The following is a 19,966-nucleotide window of genomic DNA, read 5'->3' as shown; positions in this document are numbered from 1 at the left end:
TATGATAATATTAAGACAGAGAAATGTAATGCAACGAGGTGAATAACCTTAGCTTTTATCTTAACACTGTAACCTTTTTGTTACATGGCAAATTAGATCATAATCATCACTAAGATATTATTACCTTTATGATGTTTACCCTTATGAACTACTTACATCGCATCAACGCATTTTTATTTCCAGATTCCTAAAGTGATAAGCACCATTGTGGCATCATTAGATCCGACAGACTGGCTACATCACCACTCTTATTAACTCTTATAATTACATTTATTCCACCATTGACTGGATTAATGCCAATTACTGGTAGCAACGGATCTAATAAAGGATAAAATAACAAACGTAATTACCAATTATAAGTTGTAAATGTAACGAAGCGGTACTAATTTAACGTCAACACAATTTATAAAGCGTAACGAATGTTGTAAAAACAAGGAAGACAGGGTAAATATATAAACTGTATTTGTTTGCCCCTTGGGAAAGTTTTATCACGAAGTAGCAGGTCGTAATGAGAATATATTCTAATAAAATTATTAACTATGTCCTAATTTATTGTTTGGATTAGCTATTCGTTCATACATCATTTCTTCCTGGTTCGGGAGTATTGTTTTGGGTGGCTGAGCTGTGGGTTTGTGTAAACGTGTCTATTTGTCTAGACAAAGCAAGTTGACCTCGGTAGGTGGGGGGAAGATTGACAGGCAGAATGACAAAAGGTTAGACACAGGAAATGGGGTGAACTTCAAGATCCAAATAGCTTCCCTAAAGTCTAAAATCTCTGATTTCTTGCTTTATCAAAAAGTAATTTGGAGAGCTTTTACAGTGGTGCAATAGGAAGATGCCTACGCTTTATGTTGAATTCAGGAGTTGAATTTGACGCAAACTGAACCTATCATGATATTAGAGTTGCTCCGCTACGCATTACGTAGAATCTATACGGCTGACAGAGCAATCCATATAGCCCACCCTCCTTTAGTCACGGAACGGGAACCGTTCTTTTCAGACTTCACCTTAGCTTCCACCCTTATTACCCTCAAAGGTTAATTGGAATAACTTTTGAAGTTGCGAAAATATTTCATCATGTTAGGGTTAATGAGTTTGTACTTGTAAAATCCCAATAATTTCACAAGTAGACGTACTCTTAAGCTGAAATGCCACTTGTAAAAATGATATTTCAGTTGTACAATCTATCAAGATATCATTTTTAAGTTGCGACCGGGGTTTTTTTAAAAGTTAATTTAACCCCAAAGTTTGGAAAAGTGATTTTGGTTGATCATATTCCCGTTTTGTATTACTTTAAATGGGGTACCATATGATTGCCAATTATATACATTGTACAAAACACAATGCAATCTTACAATTTACAGTAACAAATATTCCATTAATTGATAAATAGATCGAAGTAAAATCCAAAGGAATTTACCGATTTTGTTTGAAATGTCCATTTCAACAGTTATTGGGAAAATTGTCAATATTTATTGGAACATGCCATTGGGGAAATGGTTATGTTATGGAATTTTCAGAAGGACCTAATAAAAATACATCATATTGCATATGAACTGTCAGGTCCATACACTGCACAGCTCCATACATAATTCCCAAGACGCGTACGTTATAAACTCATGAGGTTATGGACTTTGCAATAACTGACACGGGGTCACGCCAGGGACAATGGATCCATGCAGCAGCCCCGTCTGTAGTAACCGGGTCCGACATGAGCTACGGGATCCGCTCGGTAACCCGCGCGGCGGCAACATCAGTCAGAACTAGCGGCGGGTCACGCAGGGTTAAAGGTCACGGGCGAGGTCAGTCACTCATGGAACGCTCACCCCAGTTTCAAGGACACCCACGAGGTGATGATAGTGGCGGTGGTTATGATTGATTATTTAGTAGAGAATTTTCGGACAGCTTTGCTCACGTATCAATGAAGCGGCCATCAATCAGGTGCTGGCGGCCATGTTGGTGTCCTTGATTTGCATGTCAAAGGTACATAGCCCAGGAGTATACAACAACGCTGTGTTGTATTGGCAGTTCCTCTTCACATTTTCTTCTGGTATTCTCTTCCTTGAGTTGCAGAGGGCCATAAAGTCTTTAAATGACTGAAAGCGTTTTCAACTATGATCCACTGAAATGCAAATATGGACGCCAACATGGCGGCGGACACAGCAATGAAGTCATGTGAAACCGCTCTTATTGCATAATTAGTGTCTTAGAGAACAAGTGCTATGTTATTGTGGATGTAATTTAACAAGTACAAGATTACATCAATTTTAATATAATTTCTTGCTGGATGGTCACTGATTTTGTAAGTTATACTCATATTTCTTTTATATTTGCAATGATAATACACGACTTGCTCTCAATCCACGTGAACTTTAAAGTCCGCTAGAATGCCAATCGATCAGATCTGACCTCTGGGTACATGTAACAACAGATAATGTCTTCTGATATACCAATGGTAACGGTGGCAGAGACGGAGATGCATTTGGCAAAGAAGTAAAGCCTCAAATTACTAACATTAGTACCGGTAAATGATGGACCTATCAAACTCATAGACAGTCCGTCTCCTAGCGTTAAGGCGAGGTCACATCCACCCTCGGTCTTCGTACGATTTTGATGTCTACCGACAAGAATCTAACTTAAAGACAACCTTTTCGAAAACAATACAATTTTATCCGACACATTGTGGGGTCGTGTGGGGTAGCAGCAGCGTGCTCGACTCGGAACCAAAAGATCTCGGGTTCGAGTCCTGACATGCCACCATCTTGTGCCCTTAAGAAAGGCACTTTACACGACTTTACTCACTTAACTCGAGTGAAAATGAGTATTATCTTGTCCTGTATTCGTCCTCTGCGTTGGTGGCGGCATAAAATAAGTTGATATAACTTGAGTGTGCCGTCACCATGCCTAGTCATGAAATGTTGGAATATTTATTTAAAAAAATTGTGATCTTTTGACGACCGTACGTCTATCGCACGACATACTAGGTTTTTACGGGTAACTAAAAGAGTCCCTCCGCCCCCCTCCCACACTTTGAAGCTCTTCTCCAGACTAATCACCGATCATAGCTGGCCGTTATGCTATAACAGATAATGTTTACTGATGCTGGGGCGATGCCCGCACAGACAGTGATGTATTGAGCAGACTTCTGCCTCCGTAATGACAAACGCCCCTGGTTAACCCCCTGTAGTGCGATATTTCAGCTACTTTTGTTGTCTTGCTCACTTAATCCGTCCACTGGGTTATCGACAGAACAATTTGAATGCGGTTTCATTCAAAGGCTGTGCCTCCAACAGGAGAGCAAAAAATCCCGAAAAAATGCCTACCAGTTAGACTGAAAAAAACGCCCCAGCAGTTCTGAAATAAACTGCTCGGAGACATTTGTTTGAACACTATTAGAAGACAAATGGTAAACCCTTACCATTTGAGATCATCATTCCTTTCTTCAGTTATCCTCTTTTCAAAGATTTTCAACAAAAACACCCCTGCAGTACTGAAATTAAAAGCTAGGAGGCACAAGTCTGCATTCTGAACTGGATATAGATATTCTGTTGAGTGATATTGACAATGTGGAGATTTATCCCATTCAGTTGAATTCAGCCTTGCAGCCAGGGAAAGAGCGAACGCACACAGCACATCCATCAACATACAGCCCTTTGTGCTGCAGTAATATCGACCTTTACCGGTGAGACAGTTGTATCTGGGTGATGTATGTGGCACTTTCCCGTATTAAGTCTCCACTACAGTCAACTGCTAACGACGGGGCTGCCCTTTTACATCCATCCATATTTTCCTACATTTATGAATGTCGGGTGGCTTTCCACATGTAATAAATATGCTCGTACGTACAGTAGGCCAGTGGTGGTTATTTAGTACGCTATGGATCCGTTTGAAAGGTCGGATGTTGTTTGACGCAAGTGTTATCCTTTGGGAGAGATGTAAGGTCTAGCCGGGAACATAAAAATCGGCGGTCACACATGGTATACATGGGTAAAAGTTCATTCATCAACATCTGGCTATTGGCCACACAGACATATATTATGAATGTCTACATCTACAACTAAGAGTGAATTGCTTTGGGACTGTTGGCGGACAAAAGGAGAACGAAATATTTCATGGAGGTATGAGTTCTTCAAACTATTGGAGATTAAACAACTGGCCTGGATACCCGTGGACTATCCAGAACCGAGCCTGAACATGTTTCTGGATAAGGCACGTCTCTGGATACGCGTGGAATATCCAGAACCGAGAATGAACATGGTTCTGGTTAAAACAAGGCTCTGGATAAAGCACGGCTCTGGATATGCGTGTATCCATAGTCGTACCTGGGCATAGTTCTGTATAATTAAAGTACAGATACTCGAATCAAGATCAAGAACTCTATAAAATATCCTTGCCTGTACTATCCTATAAACCATGCCTGAGCATGGTTCTGGATACAACACGGTTCTGGATAAAACAAACCCCACCTGGTGCTATACAGTACGTTGCCGTTAGGATAGATCCTGATGTATCTGTTGTCTGTCGTGATGGTGTGGAATCGTCCGTCCTTCTCGTTCACGAAGAACAGGTCGGGGACCCACATCTTGACCTTGATGTTGGAGTCCAGGTTGATGGTTCTGTTCAGGTCCGAGTAGCTCAGCCGAGGGTCGTTCCACCTTTGCCGGAAATAGATCAGTACCGTGTAGTCCTGCGGATATAGAAAGCAAGTACTGAAGTATAATTGTTTTTGGTAATATGTTTTCTTGTGTACGTATGTACTGGCCTCTACCCGGCTTCAGAGGCGACTGGAAAGAGTAGCCTTTGTATATTGGTGGAGTAACTTCCCTGGCATGATATCTGTCTCAGTGTTGGCTTCTACTCTTTCCAGTTGCCATTGAAGCCTGGTAGAGGCTGATATTTGAATACAGTAAAGTGACAAGAAGGAATGGAAAGATTTGGTTACCGCTGATTAACATTAAGGTCAAGTTAAAAGGCTGACAGGGTGGAAGGGAGTGATGGCTCCACCCACTTACGGTCTGACAGAACAATGTTTATGGTTTATGTCCTACTTAAGACCCTTGAAATTACATCAGACCATCTCTTTGTTTGTGCCAATAAATTCATATAGTACTACACAAAGGTTTGGAAGCTCCGAATTCTTGTTCATTTTTTTAAGCCCGCCTGGTGCATTAGTTTTATCTTGAATTCTTATGGCGTAAATTTGTTACCGCACCAATGAGCAACTTTTCACCTTGACGAAAATTAAACGTTAGACCTACGACCCAGAGAAAATTCTATATCATAGTTTTTGCGTCCATATTTTCATTTTTAATAGAGTTAATCACTGTTGCTCTCCCTTGAGTGGTCTCGTAACTTTCTGTCATTAACACGACCTGCCACAGTACATCAATCAGAGACATATAAGTGACAATCTTTGCTTAACACAACGCAAATAAAAAGTTGATAAAAGCAATAAACATTGCAGTCGAAAGGGCAAATTTGTATGTAAATACCTTTTTATGATCGGTAGGTACTACCTGGGGAATGGCACACCTATCATCAGTTTTCATTGGTATATTTTATGCCTTAAAGACTTAAGTAGAAAGGACAACCCTATAAATTTAAAAGAAGTCAGAATACGGTACACTTCTGGTGGAAGATGCCAGGAGCACAAAAGTCTAAGAGAGAAACTTTGTAGGCTGAGAGGCTAGAAATGCTGTCTAAAGTTAAAACTTTAGATATAACACAATAAAGTTCTCTGAAACCCTAGATATCTGTTATAAATACATCAGAACAAAGTTCATTTAAGGTGAGCATTGCCAACAAAGTGTTCTAATTCCAAGAGATTTCTTACTTCATTTCCTTACTTTAATGTGTGTAACGAACAATGCAGTTCCAGAAAGGGCACATCCCTGTGCAAACATGTCTCACCATAATGTATAAGTTTATAAGATGGATTGGGAATAAAACATCACCAGTTGACCTATTCAACTTCTTTTATTGATGACTCTCATACACACCTGAGAGCACTTTGCTAAAGGGTGGATCTATAAATGTTTTCCAGGTCAGAGAATGCAGTACATTTTAGACGAGAGATGCCAAGAGGAAGACTCTTTTTTTTCTTTAAGTTATGCATATGTACAAAAGTTATGCATATGTACAAACTTACTGGTACAATGGCTAAGTCGTTAGAGTGCTCGCCTGGCATTCGGTAGGTCGTGAGTTCTATCCCCGGTCGAGTCATACCAAAGACTTAACAAATGGTACAGACTGGTTTCTCTGCTTAACACTCTGAGTATCAGCATTTGAGAGAGTATGGAAGTTAAACGCACACCACTACCAGTGAACTGACCCCCTGCTGTAGTGATTGCACAAATGTGTGGCCCAAGGGCTAAGAAACAGAGATCGGCGCCGCTATACACGACCATGCTTATGGTTTCGGGGAGAAGTTTAACTTTAACTAACTTACCATTTTCTTTTCCTCCACGGAGTCGAATCCGCTGACGAAGACGTTACAGTTGACATTGACGGGTTTTCCTGCAGTAACGAACAGATTAGAACCGGTAATAAGACTCGTGCGCTCATGCATACATTAATACACACATAAAATACCATGTATATACATCAATCCATCCAGGAACCAAGTGAAATACCACCACGTCTGCATTAATAAAAACTTCATACGTGTAAGTCACGTTTTCCCAGCCAGTAGCGGTTCTGGTAATAATTAGATTAGTGTTGGTATGAATAGTTTATGGGTACTGAGCGGTTGGCTGGCCAAGTGATTTTTATGATAAGCTGGTGATTAGCGGTACTACTTAATCGATTTGTGTGGATTTGTCTCTGGTAACAACATTACACGGTCTTACGTTTACCTTGGAGCGTTAACGGTTTTATAGTCGGTCTCATAAATAAAACTTACTTTGACTTTGGAAGGACACAAAGTATTCATAAGTTTTCTAAAACTTCTAAATACCTTTCGTCCTTCCAAAGTCAAAGTTTGAAGTCGAAGTTAAAAGTGGCTACCTCTGTATTATGCGTTCACACCTTTAAACCTGGAAGAGCTTGTTTGCTATTGAGCAAGTATCACATGGATCTATTGGGCACGCTCCACTTCATTCTTACTCCCTTTAGCTTTGCTTCCTGGGAAGCAATTTTGCTTTTCCGTGAATTTGTTTAAGTTATTGGCCGATTTGGGACTAATCCCAATACGTGGGGCATTCCGGATGCCATATTTAGTTACAGTGCCCTACTTACTGGTTATGATATATTAAGATATATGTATCAAGATGCAATATCGTATCGTATTTCATTTTGCAAGTATCACATGGATCTATCGGGTACGCTCTACTTCATTCTTACTCCCTCTAGCTTTGTTTCGTGGAAAGTCCTTGTGCTTTTCCGGGGAATTTGTTAAAGACTAATCCCAAGACCGGATGCCATAGCTCGTTACAGTGTCCTATAGTTACTTGTTAGAATATAATAAGATGATATCGTGTTTTGTTATTGAGCAAGTATCACATGGATCTATTGGGTACGCTCCACTACATTCTTACTCCCTCTAGCTTTTTTTCCTGGAAAGTACTTTGCCTATTCTTGGAATTTGATGCTAAGCACACGACCTGTGGCAATTTGGCTGCCATATCTCGTTACGCTGCCCTAGTTCCCTCTGACGATACTCTGGGAGATACTGTTAAACGATAACAAGGAGTGATAACGTTTTCTAACGGCGTGTAGGACTTGCCCGGCTTTTGTGTGATACGATCTACCACTTTGTTAGTCGTTCCGGTCTTTTAGAAACTTACTTCTAATCTGCATATTTCAGGTCAAAAAGAGATCGGTATCTAGAAATATTTGTTAAGACCTCGAAAAGAAAGACGCGTAATTCCGTGAAATATTGGAAGTTTGCGACGTTTTTCTACGATTAATAGCTGGATTTCAGTGCATCTCTTAATACTTTATTTGTTCCTGTACTTGGATGAATCGTATACAGACAAATGTTAATCTAGGATAAACATTCGTCACTACCGACTGAACAGTGCAGCAGCTTTGGCAAGATTTCAAAAAAGGAAGACTCCCAATCTTGTAATGAATTGGGTTTTACATCGTTGGTTTATGATGCATTCAGTACATGATTGACTGTCAGTGGTTCTTTCTATACATGGATCATATAGAGACAGATGTTCGTTTAAAATACGACCAGCATCGTAAGTCGGCAGTGCGGCAGTTCATAACGTCGTTCTTTGATAAAGAGGCGGCTTTTCACACAGCTGTAGTCAGGCCGTTTGTTAGTGTCTATCCGTGAACCGTGTGCTGAAACAAATGGACGTCTTGTTGAACAGATGCCGAGCGTAGGTATATCACTATATGCCGTACGTAAAGTGTACGGTGGGGTTGTGTGGCGTAACGGAGGAGCATTTGGCTCCAAGAGGTCCTGGGTTCGAATCCTGCCATGTCACCAACCTTGTGTCCTTGGGAAACGCACTTTATAGAACTTTCCTCACTACACTCAGGTGTTAATGAGTATGTCAGAATGATCATTATCATGATTGTGGGCATTAAAAGAAGAACCCGAATAAAGACCTGTTTTACAGGTTTGCGGTTTGCTAATCATATTTTCATAATTACAAAGACTGTTACATTCAGATAAACAAACACAATCCACCAACAAAAGCATATTTGGGTCATTATAAAAAATCCATTAGCTGTCCAGGACAACATTCAGGATTCGAACCCCTGACCACTGAACAGTACACGAGGTCAATGAACTTTCATGTCCACCCGATAGCACAAATGTCCAGGCGTGTCAAACTATATCGATCTCTCACATATCCTGGCTGAAGGATCGGTAGTTTTTGTATAAACGACTTCCGATCATACATCGATTTTTACTTGCAGTAAAACGGGGAACCATTTTGCCAGAAGGCGTCGTATTTCATATTTCTGACGCTCGAACTTAGATCAATAGAAATGTGGTAAAATTGCTCTGTATTTTCGTGTTCTTGTCATTACATTATGTATGATTTCTTTATAACAACTTCCAGTTTTTGTGGATGGTTGAAATCGCACATGTTTACTTATACACATCCAAGGCGTCAGGCATTTCACATTTCATTGAAAAGAAATATATCCAAATAATAATTGTTTAAGAGGTAGTGCTAGCTGAGGATGTTCAATTAACATTATGTTGGAATTTATTGTTTACTATACCTTCATTATTTGTGACGAGCAAAGGTTCAAAGTTTTTGAAAGTCTATATCACCCCCCCGTCCCGGTTGATAGAAAGTTGGTTGTGGCACGTTTTAATACTTGTATAGTTTTCTGTGCTATTTCTGTCTGTACGTATGTAACAGAACATCCCTTGTGAATGTATGGTATCGAACAGTTCGATTAGCCTATTCCCACCCAGGCTGAAGACAAATCTACATGACAACTCCACCTCCTGTATACAGCTGGGTATAAACCCACCCAGGCTTTTAATAGATCATTAAGAAACAAAATCAATACAGGCGGTCAGATCGCACTGAACACGAGATAAAACTTACAAATACGTCCGCTAGCTTCGAACTAGATAAAAGCACGTCACATGATAAAATGGGACTTGAAAATAAAGAATAAAGGGCAGGTACGCTAGTGACTGGTGGGTTGTTCGGTGTGGTGTGGTAAAAACTTTCAGCAATGGCTGAAAAAAAGATTGGTCTATGGTCTCGTTATTTTAATGGGGGTGGGTGGGGTGGCTAGTTTGTGTAATACAAACTCTCAATGTCCCAGGGTTCTACGGAGCCCCTATCTAGTGGCTTGACCAGTGGGAAGACTGCTAGAAGCATGATTTACCGTCACAACCCGTGTGTTACGTCACATTACATTAGTAGGGTTTCGCACTGTATGTTACGTTGTGACAGCCATTTCGTCACCCACTGTATTTACATCCCCTAAGACAAAATCTCTAGGGGAGTGAAATCGCTGGAACACCGGCCAAATTCTTGCACACGTCAATAAATATTCATTCATTCATTCATTCATTCATTCATTCATTTATTCATTCATTCATTCATTCATTCATTCATTCATTCATTCATTCATTCAATCATTCATTCATTCATTCGTAATCATTATGGTATGATAGGGATTTTCCAACCGCCGTACTCTTATATACACTTGTTCGTATCCATTTGCATTTATAATGCACGATACGCAAGGGTAGGAACGCTAGAATATCACCTCCCTGGAGACGACAGATGTCCTTATGTAACGTGTAAATTGTTGAAGACGAATTGCCCTAGATGACGTTTTTGTCTTTGTTCTGAGATGACACGAAAATCTTTACAGTCAGACATGACTGGGAATCATTCTAGATTCATTTCTCTCCCTGTAATCAGAAATTCAATAGCTTGTTAACGGGATTTTGTGACCCGCCAATATAACTGTAAAAGGAGAGAAAAATCCATAGAAACGAAGAGCCCTTCCTCCAAATACCAATTGACCTGGTTTAGTGTTACATCTGCGGTGCAAAGTAACACCATTCCTCTGTGTAGGCTCCTCGGTTAAGGTTGTTTTTCGAAATTAAAAGGACAATTAGCAGGTATTTCTAGCATTGCAACGCCTGTACAGTTTGCTGCACTACTAGAATGATGTACAAGATGTTGCGTACAAAAGAAAAGTTGTAAAACGCTGAAAATTAGCCAACTTCTTACATCTGCTTAAAGATTCAGCCTACCCTACGATAGCTACCCTCTAAGCAGAGGTTGATGGGGAAAGATCTTTACCTATTCATATATGCCCTGTTTTTGTCGCTACTCCCACCAACAGAAAACAACGGGACAAAGAAGTCAAACCCCGTAGTTTTACCAGTATTTTTTTTAGTTATCAGTAGTTCTCTGTGTATTAATTGCCTGTTCTTATATCAAATCATTCTTCCTTTCTTGCAATTAGCCGTCGGGCATGGATTTTCAATAAAAAAAATATATATATACAAACAAAGGTAACGATCCTCCCCCATCAACCTCTGCTTGGAGAGTAACGATAGCGTCCTTTTATCTGGAACACTGCTGTAGATTAGATCAGAGAAGTGTCCCAGATTTATCTACATGAAAGCCGCATATTAACGCCGCTTGGACGGCTCCAGCTGCAGTAATACACCCGCCGACGACCCAGTGGACACATCCGACTGTAAGACTTAACCTCAATCGTTGGTCTGAGAGACTCAGAGTAGCCTTTACGCACAGGAGAAAAATGGATATCACTATTAAAACATCCTCAACCCGGGAAAACAATCAAAACAAGCAATCAAATCATGTCGTTCTTAATGCCCACTGGTACCGGAGGACATAAGTCTTTTTAAGAGCTTCTCTCCAGACGAAGATTTGTTTCCATTTATGTTCTCCCGGTAGGTATAGGAAATAAATTTATAGTTTATGTTTGTTAACTTCAAAAGTTGAAGCGTGAATTTATTATTTCCGTCGTAATTGGTCACAAATTTTGTAGATTAGTTTTTATCCCTCCCCCGCGTTTCTCTGCGTTGCACTTTGGTTTTATGACCAATTTTTCAGGCGAAAATCGTAAAACCAAATGTCAGAATGTTGCAACTTTAACCTATGACCTACCGTAACCCGATACCCGGTTAGTGAAGCGCTACGGGAGGCGTGGCCTACCCTACATGTAGCAATTTTCCACTGCGCTGGTCGAATGAATTGCAGTTTGCAGGTTTCCAAAATACAGATTTGCGACACCCATATTTCATCGTATATTACCAACAGACCATAACCAATTTCAAAAGAAAATTGGCAGAAAAAAAAAGAGAAAATTACCGAGGAACGCCATTTCGCAATGCAGTGATCGTTACAACCAAAATGACATTTTTATCACCACCCTTTGGCCTTTCCATCAAATTTACAGTCGGAAAAAACTTGGCCTTTCTGTTCAACGTTTGTTTCATCAAATCAGCGATGCTAGCGCTATCTGGCATCACTGGAAAGTATGATATTAAATTTTCACACGAGACCAACTTTAAATTACAGCATTACGAACTCCCATCAGATGTCACCTTTGAAGTTTCCATTTTTGATATATGTTGGCTGCCACATTTGCAGCTATTTCAGGACGTGGTAGACGCTTTAATTGGACCCTAGCTTTCTCGCCGTTCGATTTGTGTCAGTCTGTGTGACTGTATGTGTACATCAACGACAAGAAGAGATATAGCTTCAATTTGTTGGTTAATAATGGATCTAGATTAGCTGAAACGAGAATTCTCAGACTAACCGTTAGGCAGAATTTACTGCGAAATGCCAAATACTTTCCTACTCTGTATCTGCATCGGTAGAGCCGGTATAACCGCCCTTCGGCGTTGCACACCATCTTCGCTGGCACGCGGCGCGGCGGCAGCAGGCTACATTACAGCAAACGACGTGTCACACCTAACCCTTGAACATCTAACTCTAAACATTGCTTAAAGCTATCTAATGATAATGCCCCTGCTGTACTTGCTGAGAGCGAGTTCCACAGTACCCGACCCGGCAGTAGGCAGGCTAGTCTGGTAACCATACCATCGGAAGCTCCCCGGAATCTCTACGGCGCTAGATCATGCCCAGACCCATTTCAGAATGTCGGGGTTGTTTGCAGTTTACTCGATTTACCAGAAAGGCAGGTTGGAAAGATAGACTGCCAGAAAAGAAGGGCCTATGTTCAGACATGACTACGGCCTTTGAAACACCCCTAAGCCGGCCCGTAGAGAATGTTCACCGCGCTAAGGGCAGTACAATAGCTTAGTGTACGTGGGTAGAATTTGTATTCGGAAGATAGAGTGAAATAAAAAAAAAGTTTTCAGCTCAGAAGATTGAAAAAAAAAACAATCAGCGCCCAATTGAAGGTGCTCGTGTGAAAAACACACCACCACGAAACACAGTTATTGCCTGATGAAAAAAATCCCAGTGCAATCCGGAGCCGGTATTTCCAAAAAAGCAATCAACACGAAAGCAAACCTTCTAAAACAATCAACGCGACGCTGCAGCCAGCCATGTGAAACAAAACACCATCGCGAGAAACAGTTACGGCGTGATGACGGAATTTGGGTGTAATCTGGAGCCCGTTATGACAGGGAGGAATGGGAGCGTGTCCAATATGTCAGGGTTTGTCACACGCATTAAGGTCAGGCTGCCACGCGTCGCCGTCAGAACAGTGATAATGTAGCGGCACTGGTGGGGAAACGTGCACGGAATGAAAAAAAAAAAAAAGAAGGAAGGGACGTTGTTCCCAAAGAACGCCAATTCACTATAATGTATCCAGAACCGTGTCTATCTAGTTCTATGTCTAAATGGTTTATGGTTTGGATCAGGAACGGTTCTGGATAGTCTCTGCGTATCCAAAAACGTAGATTTTCCCACAGGCAAGCGGTTCAAGATACCGTGGATTATCCAGAACTGTGCTTGGGCATGGTTCTGGAAAAGGGCGGTCCTGGATTCAAGAGCTACAGGCAAATACAAGCTGCAAATAAGTAAATGTTAAATTTGTTTCCAACATAGCCGAATTTTCGACGGTCTTCAGGATACCTTGAATCTACATACGTCACTTTCCGCACCTGTGGCGTGAGGAAACGGGTCAAAGGTAGTTGGTAGTTCGTAGCAGCTCCCGTCTCGGTTCAGTGAGTTGCAAATAGATCCCGATAGTTGGTTTGGATACGCCGGTGCCGGTAAAGTCTTATATAAGCTTGTTGTTAACATTGATGACATTTTCTTTCGCACTAGGGAGTACGTAAATTTACATCACTTTAAATAATAATTATAATGGTACATGCCAGCTGTTATACAACCGATTTTGTCTGATTGTCCGATTTTCTACATCTGTCAACTTATTCACATTTGCCCCGCCATTACCCAACCGTCTGATTGCCCACATTCCTCAGAACATCACGTCAATACGCCGTTTGCGCGGCAATACACTTCATCCATCAGACTACCAAAAACGCCCACCCACCGGCCGGGTCCAGAACCAAACTCACACCACTTGTTTCTGGCATGAAAAGCTACCAGCCACCAAAAAATCAAGTTCTGCTGCAGTACCAAAGTCTTTTCAACATTTGTCAACTTATTCACATGTGCCCCATCATTACCCAACCGCCCGACCGCCCACATCCATCAGCCTGTCTCCAAAGCCCACCGGGTCTGCCTGAGTTCTTGTACCACCTGCCTTCTGCCATCTAAAACTCCCAACATAGTGAATAGGCAGAAATTTTGATTTCTCCCTCTTTTGCGCCCTTCTTGTGATTTTCTACCTCCATGCTTGTACAACTGTCGAGCAATAAAGTTCATCCATCAGACTGTCTCCAAAGCCCACCGGGTCTGCCTGAGTTCTTGTACCACCTGCCTTCGGCGCGTTAGTGACTCCCAGACCGCCCGGAAGTGCCGGGCTCTAAATCCCTTCATTTCACGCCCATTGACTTCATGGAGTGATGAAGTTCTCCCCTGTTGCCTCACATGTCTGGGAAGCTATAATGACTGACCCCCTGCGGTTTTGTAGCGTGGCTTGCCATCAAACTTCATAGATTGTGCTCTATGTAGAATCTAATACGCTATAACTGTACACAAAGTAAAGTGCTTACCAACAAAATTTAGCTCAGTCTTGGACCAATTTCAAGATTAAAAAAGTTTATTGCAAATCCTTGCCCGAAGACTACTTGCAAGTTAGGAACATAAAAGAACTCTGAAACAGAGTATAAAATAACTTCAAAATGTGCAAAATGAAATCTGATTGTCTAAGACTATGTCTGAAGGGTTTGACTTCTCTTTTGGAGGACGTAATGTCCCACTTTTTTTTATTTTTAAATGACCCATAGCCTGAGTGACGAGGAAGTGTGACGTCAGCGGGTCAAAGGTGCCAAGCAGTCTGTATCGGCCCCCGTCTCAGATTTAAGAAGGCCCCAGTCTTTAACCAAAAAGTGGCCGAAAGCCGTTGGTAGGCACTTGACTCTTTTGTACGCTTATAAGTTTCATTCTTGCTTAATCGTATTATATGCGCATAACCTGACTTGACTGATTGTTAATCTCCTTTTGGTAATTATCTCAGTGTTGAGTGGTGGATTACATGCCTATTACCAGGTAATCCTGTGTGTTAAATTACTGGTAAATGTTGTAAATGTTGTAAGTTAATTATGTCGCGGGCCATTTTGGCTGATGATAAAATCACGGGGTAATTTCTGTAACGAGGATGACAAGGGAGATACAGTGCGCACGTTGACAACTCGCTAAATGTGCTTAATTTGCTTAATTGCCAGTAATACATTTTGCCGTGATCATATTTGTGCAAAGTTGCAAATCTCCCAGTACTAGATCGTTCTTTGCCTTGGATTACATTTAATTTGATCACATCACTCAGTCTACTTTCGGACCAGAATCAATGTCTATAGATTCGACTATGTAGCTTACCGATGAGAGTAATGCATAACACAACATGTAGTCGTATAATTATTACACTTGATCTACGATGTATTGACATGCAAATCAATGACACCAGTCAGCACGGGTGCCCTCTTTCTCCTTTTTTTAGTTTTTGTACAGCGTATGCACACCAGGGGCAAATCATGCACTGGTTCATTGGTATGAAAAGTGTAAAAACTCAGTTTTTTTGTTGGTATGAAAAGTGTGAAAACTCACTATCATCGTTGGCATGAAAAGGATGAAAACTCTCTATTTTTGTTGCTATAAAAAGTGTGAAAACTAACTATCTTCGTTGGCATGAAAAGTGTGAAAACTCACTACACTACAGGGCTGCTGTCCTCTTTTTACGACCGTTGAGGGAATCGCATCAGAAGTTTCTTATCAGTAGTAGAACTAGCATGCCGCATGGCCAAACGATTTCTCCGCCAATAACTATAACTGTGACAGGGCGTACGCGCATCGCGGGAGCCGTTATATCATATCTAAAGTGATACGGCGGCGTCTCTGGGGGGCCGTTATACACCATAAAGTTGCTGCTGCCGGGAATTTACGTGAGCGAACGTGACAGAGCGGTGCTCAATGCGCATGCCGACTCATTCAAGAAGCCTCTGGGTAGTTACAGAAGTAGGAAAGACAGTCTTTATATTTGAGCAATGAACTTGAAGACGTTATATGAATGAGCCTTCTCAGTGGACGCATTGCCGAAGGAGAAAATTAAGATATCCTTACATTTGACCGGTGAACTTGAAGATTGAATGAACCATTTCAGTCGACTCATTGTCGAAGGAAAAATATCTTTACATCTGAGCAGTGAACTGAGCGATGGAATTATGAATGAACCTTCTGCCTGAATGCGAAGATATAAGTGGGTTAGTTGGCTGGGAGCCAATGTCAAACTTACCGTTGAAGTTGGGCCTCAAGATGCCTTCGGAAACTCCCAGGAGAGACTGAAGGACTGCAGTGTGGTTGTGCTCATCAGGATCGGTCGTGCTTGCTGCTGATGTTCTGCAAGTAATAGAAAAAATGTAGAAATAACAGGAATTCTTCAAAGTTAGAATCACTCTGAGCATTAATATAACATGGCAGGAATTCTTCGAAAAGGCAGAGGACATTTTATCAAACCATGCCACATTGGTGGCTGTATTAAATGCAATTAGGATAAAATGATTCAAGAAGTAGTTGCTTCACACAGACTCAAAGCTGTGTCAATTACTGACAGAGTTTTTCTTCAAATTATCGTCACTTTAAAGCGCCTTATTTAAGCGGCGAGTTTCTCACGTTCAAATCCAGCAAAACATGAATACCAACAAAAGAGGTCGATTCTGGTCATCCACACCTTGAAGCAACACACGTAAAACTTCATTTCTTGTGATCAATTTCTTTAATCTTTATCCTGTTTTGTGTCTTTAAATTCTTCTCTTTGCATTCTTCCAGTGGTGACTTCAATATGGGCATCAGCGCGTGGGTACTTGGGAGATGGCTCGCCTTTGAATTTGCTGGTCTAACCGGAACCGGTCTGCTGGGTGACGAAACGGTTCCTCCTCACGTCTGTGGCAGGTGCTGAGCCAATTAGGAAGCCTCCCGATTTATCAGCCCGTCCGACAGCAGCATGCCAGGGCACGTGAGCCGCTGATTGGCGAGGAGGCAAAGCCAAGTTCAGATCAATATTTCGTGCCTTTGAACTCCAAGTGCCTCCTGCGCCCAAATCAAGGCACTCCTCCGGGAGGACAACATTCATTTTCCCGCGGAGCAATGCAATCAGAAAGCTGATATTTTTCGTCGAGGTTGGTAGCTGTACATGGTCCGGTGGGATCTCACTACAGCTGAGAACACGACTTGTAATTTTGTTGGGAGTGTGAAAGTTTGGCTTATCTTGGCTAAGATCCACAGTCTGTAATGAATTCCCGAGTTTGCGATCGAACGACAATCGTGCGACGAATGTTATTGGGTCCTTATCAAGGACCCTACCACATCTGTCTTAGTTACGATCTCAAACAAAGGAACGCTCGTCCAAACTTCAGCTGTCTACAGTTATCTGAAAAAGTTATCTTAGATCTTTGTCAGCGGCTGGTTATGGCACAGCCTGCTTGTAAGTTCTACGACATCCGGATCGTATGATGGCCAACAATAAATGTGGCCGCGCCATGATTTTTTTCGTTTTTTTTTTCGCATACGCATACACTTACGTAGAGTTCAGTTGCACGATAGTAAACTTTTGCGAACTAACTTATAAGTACAACAGAAAACTAATTTTTCGCCGACTTGGAGCCACTCAATACACACACACGCTGCAAATGGGTTCTGAGCGGTGTCATTCTTGGCTAGTCGCCATCTTCATGATCACACTTTCCGCAGCCCACCGTAGCGTAACACAGGCCACTTCGACGCCGTGGTCTGGTGCCAACAACCTCACTTCTGGCCTATGGCGAAGAGCCTATTCTCGGGGTTAGGTAAAGATTGGACAAACTTGCTAGAAAAATGGCAATATTGCCAGAAAACATCGCCCCAACACCTGTGAGATTATAGTAAAAGAGTGCACAACACAGACCGCTTAGACGTTGTGGTCTCGTGCCAACAATCTCACTTCTGGCCTATGCCGAAGAGTCTATTCTCAAATATTTGAAAAACTCGTCAGAAAAAATGGTGATACAGCAAGAAAACATCGACCCAACACCTGTGAGATTATATTAAAAGAGTGCACCTGAAAAAAATTTAAGCGATGGAGACAGCCAGTGTCTACACCATTATGCAGCAAACTGGTACTGTAAATACTTTACTCGTGTGTCACGCTGATAGGCAATTTATATGCGGACTTTGTCTGGTAACTAACACCTGCAGTCCACTCTGCTCTGAATGGACGCTAATGGACTCGCACACTCAGCACTAATAACCTGTACGGTCTGTAACGTTAACAACCTCTTACACCGGACTTTTTGCTTTACTCGGAAGCTAAATCATGACTGGCAGTAGAGATAGTGTTTATTAGTGGCGATGTCCGTGACTAGAATTCACACATTACATCAAGGGTGTCAATGCAGATGTGGGTGCTGCAAGGACACTGTGAAGTTCGCTGCCGTGAAGTTTGTAACTGTATTCTGCTACCTTTGGTAAGAGTTTATATGTACGTCCCCTGTCACAGACTTTGTTATTAATATGCATGATGATTAATACATATCATCACATTGATATGATGATGATTATCATATCATATATCATATAATATCATCATTTTGATATGATGATGATTAATATGCATCTCTACTGCCAGTCATGATGTAGCATCTGAGTAAAAATATACTTTGATGTTTTTAGATGTGTTTGTGTATGTCATGTTGTATTTTTTCAAAAAACACCTGGCGAAGAAGATCTGAAAAGAGCAAATATAACCTGGAAAGAGGCTGAGGAGGCAGCAGCCGCTAGACCAAGATGGAAGCTTGATGCCCCATGTGCCTAAGGTCTAAGGTAAAAGGGTCATGTTATGTGTCTGTATACTATAGGCCTTCGAGCCTGAAATAAACAGTAAACATAAACTATCATCCTCTCATGCCGGCTCACTGCATGTGCACTTCAAGTAACGATCCCACCTACTGCGGTCTTCACCATGCGTTAGCTCAGGCCAGACATCAGCCAATCAGCTACTCTCCCTCATTTTGTTAGAGAGAAACTTACCTGCGTATCATGTTGATCGTAATAATGTTTTTCTGAACATAAAACGTTTTGTACGTAAGCCTCAAGTTGATGCACCCATTACAAGATTTCATGTACATTTTTATGTACCCATTTACATTTTTAAGTACCACACAGACAAGCGGTAAAAGGTTTATCGGAAGTGGCTTTCCTGAACCCCTGAAATATGCTGGGCTTCCAAAATGATTTCTTTGAATGTCAGTGACAGACATCAGGCTTACAGTAATGTACATTTCGTGCATATTGCCATAAACGTTAACCCCAGGCCTGAGCTTAAATGGCAGCTGCATTTATGGTGGGAAAATCTTCCCAAAGCTCGCTTAACTGCCCGTAGAACGTCCGTCACTTAAACGTCGTTCATTTGTCCAGAATCAGGATCTCAAATGTTGATGTCCACATTTCAGTAATCCCGGCCCTAAATGAAATACCAATAACTGCCGCTGCGATCGGGCTCCCTTCATATTGGATAGATATGCTTGAAAGCGCTTCGGTATTAAAAACAGCGGGGCTCTGTCATTAATGTGGGAAACGGAAGACTGAGCCCCTGACAAATTGTAACGGTTTCATGAGGTCGAAAGCGTTTTGATTGCAATGCTAGTATTTGTTATTTCGTGCAATCACCGTTACCGAAGCTTCTTTAGTCATAGTATCATCATTTACCTTTACAAGGTAAGATCCTATCAATCAGATACTAGTAGTGTAAGGCCATACGGAACAGTGAGTACCTGAGAGTTGGTAGCGGTTTCATGCGAGTGTTATAATATAGCTTTATAGAGATAGCTTTAAACAATGTCTATGGTTATTATGTTCAAGGGTTAGGTGTAACAAGTCAATCGGTGTAATGTAGCCAGCTGCTGCCGCGCCGCCGTGCC

The 19,966-nt window shown here is 41.5% G+C and overlaps 1 protein-coding gene across 1 annotated transcript in view; it reads right to left on the bottom strand.

Annotated features, from left to right (window-relative positions):
- Positions 1 to 19,966, bottom strand: part of LOC109487515 (glycine receptor subunit alpha-3-like) — a 47,317-nt gene that overhangs the window by 3,345 nt on the left and 24,006 nt on the right. Inside the window, exons 2-4 of the mRNA XM_019791515.1 lie at positions 16,309 to 16,412; positions 6,449 to 6,516; positions 4,467 to 4,687 (exon numbers count right to left, since the gene is read on the bottom strand). Coding sequence (XP_019647074.1) covers positions 4,467 to 4,687; positions 6,449 to 6,516; positions 16,309 to 16,412 — 393 coding nt within the window. The remainder of the gene's footprint in view (positions 1 to 4,466; positions 4,688 to 6,448; positions 6,517 to 16,308; positions 16,413 to 19,966) is intronic.

The sequence above is a fragment of the Branchiostoma belcheri genome, unplaced genomic scaffold, assembly GCF_001625305.1.
Source record: "Branchiostoma belcheri isolate BF01 breed outbred unplaced genomic scaffold, Haploidv18h27 scaffold89, whole genome shotgun sequence".
Taxonomy (NCBI): Eukaryota; Metazoa; Chordata; class Leptocardii; order Amphioxiformes; family Branchiostomatidae; genus Branchiostoma; species Branchiostoma belcheri.
Note: the sequence above shows the minus strand (reverse complement) of the source record. Positions and strands in the feature narration are given on the sequence as shown.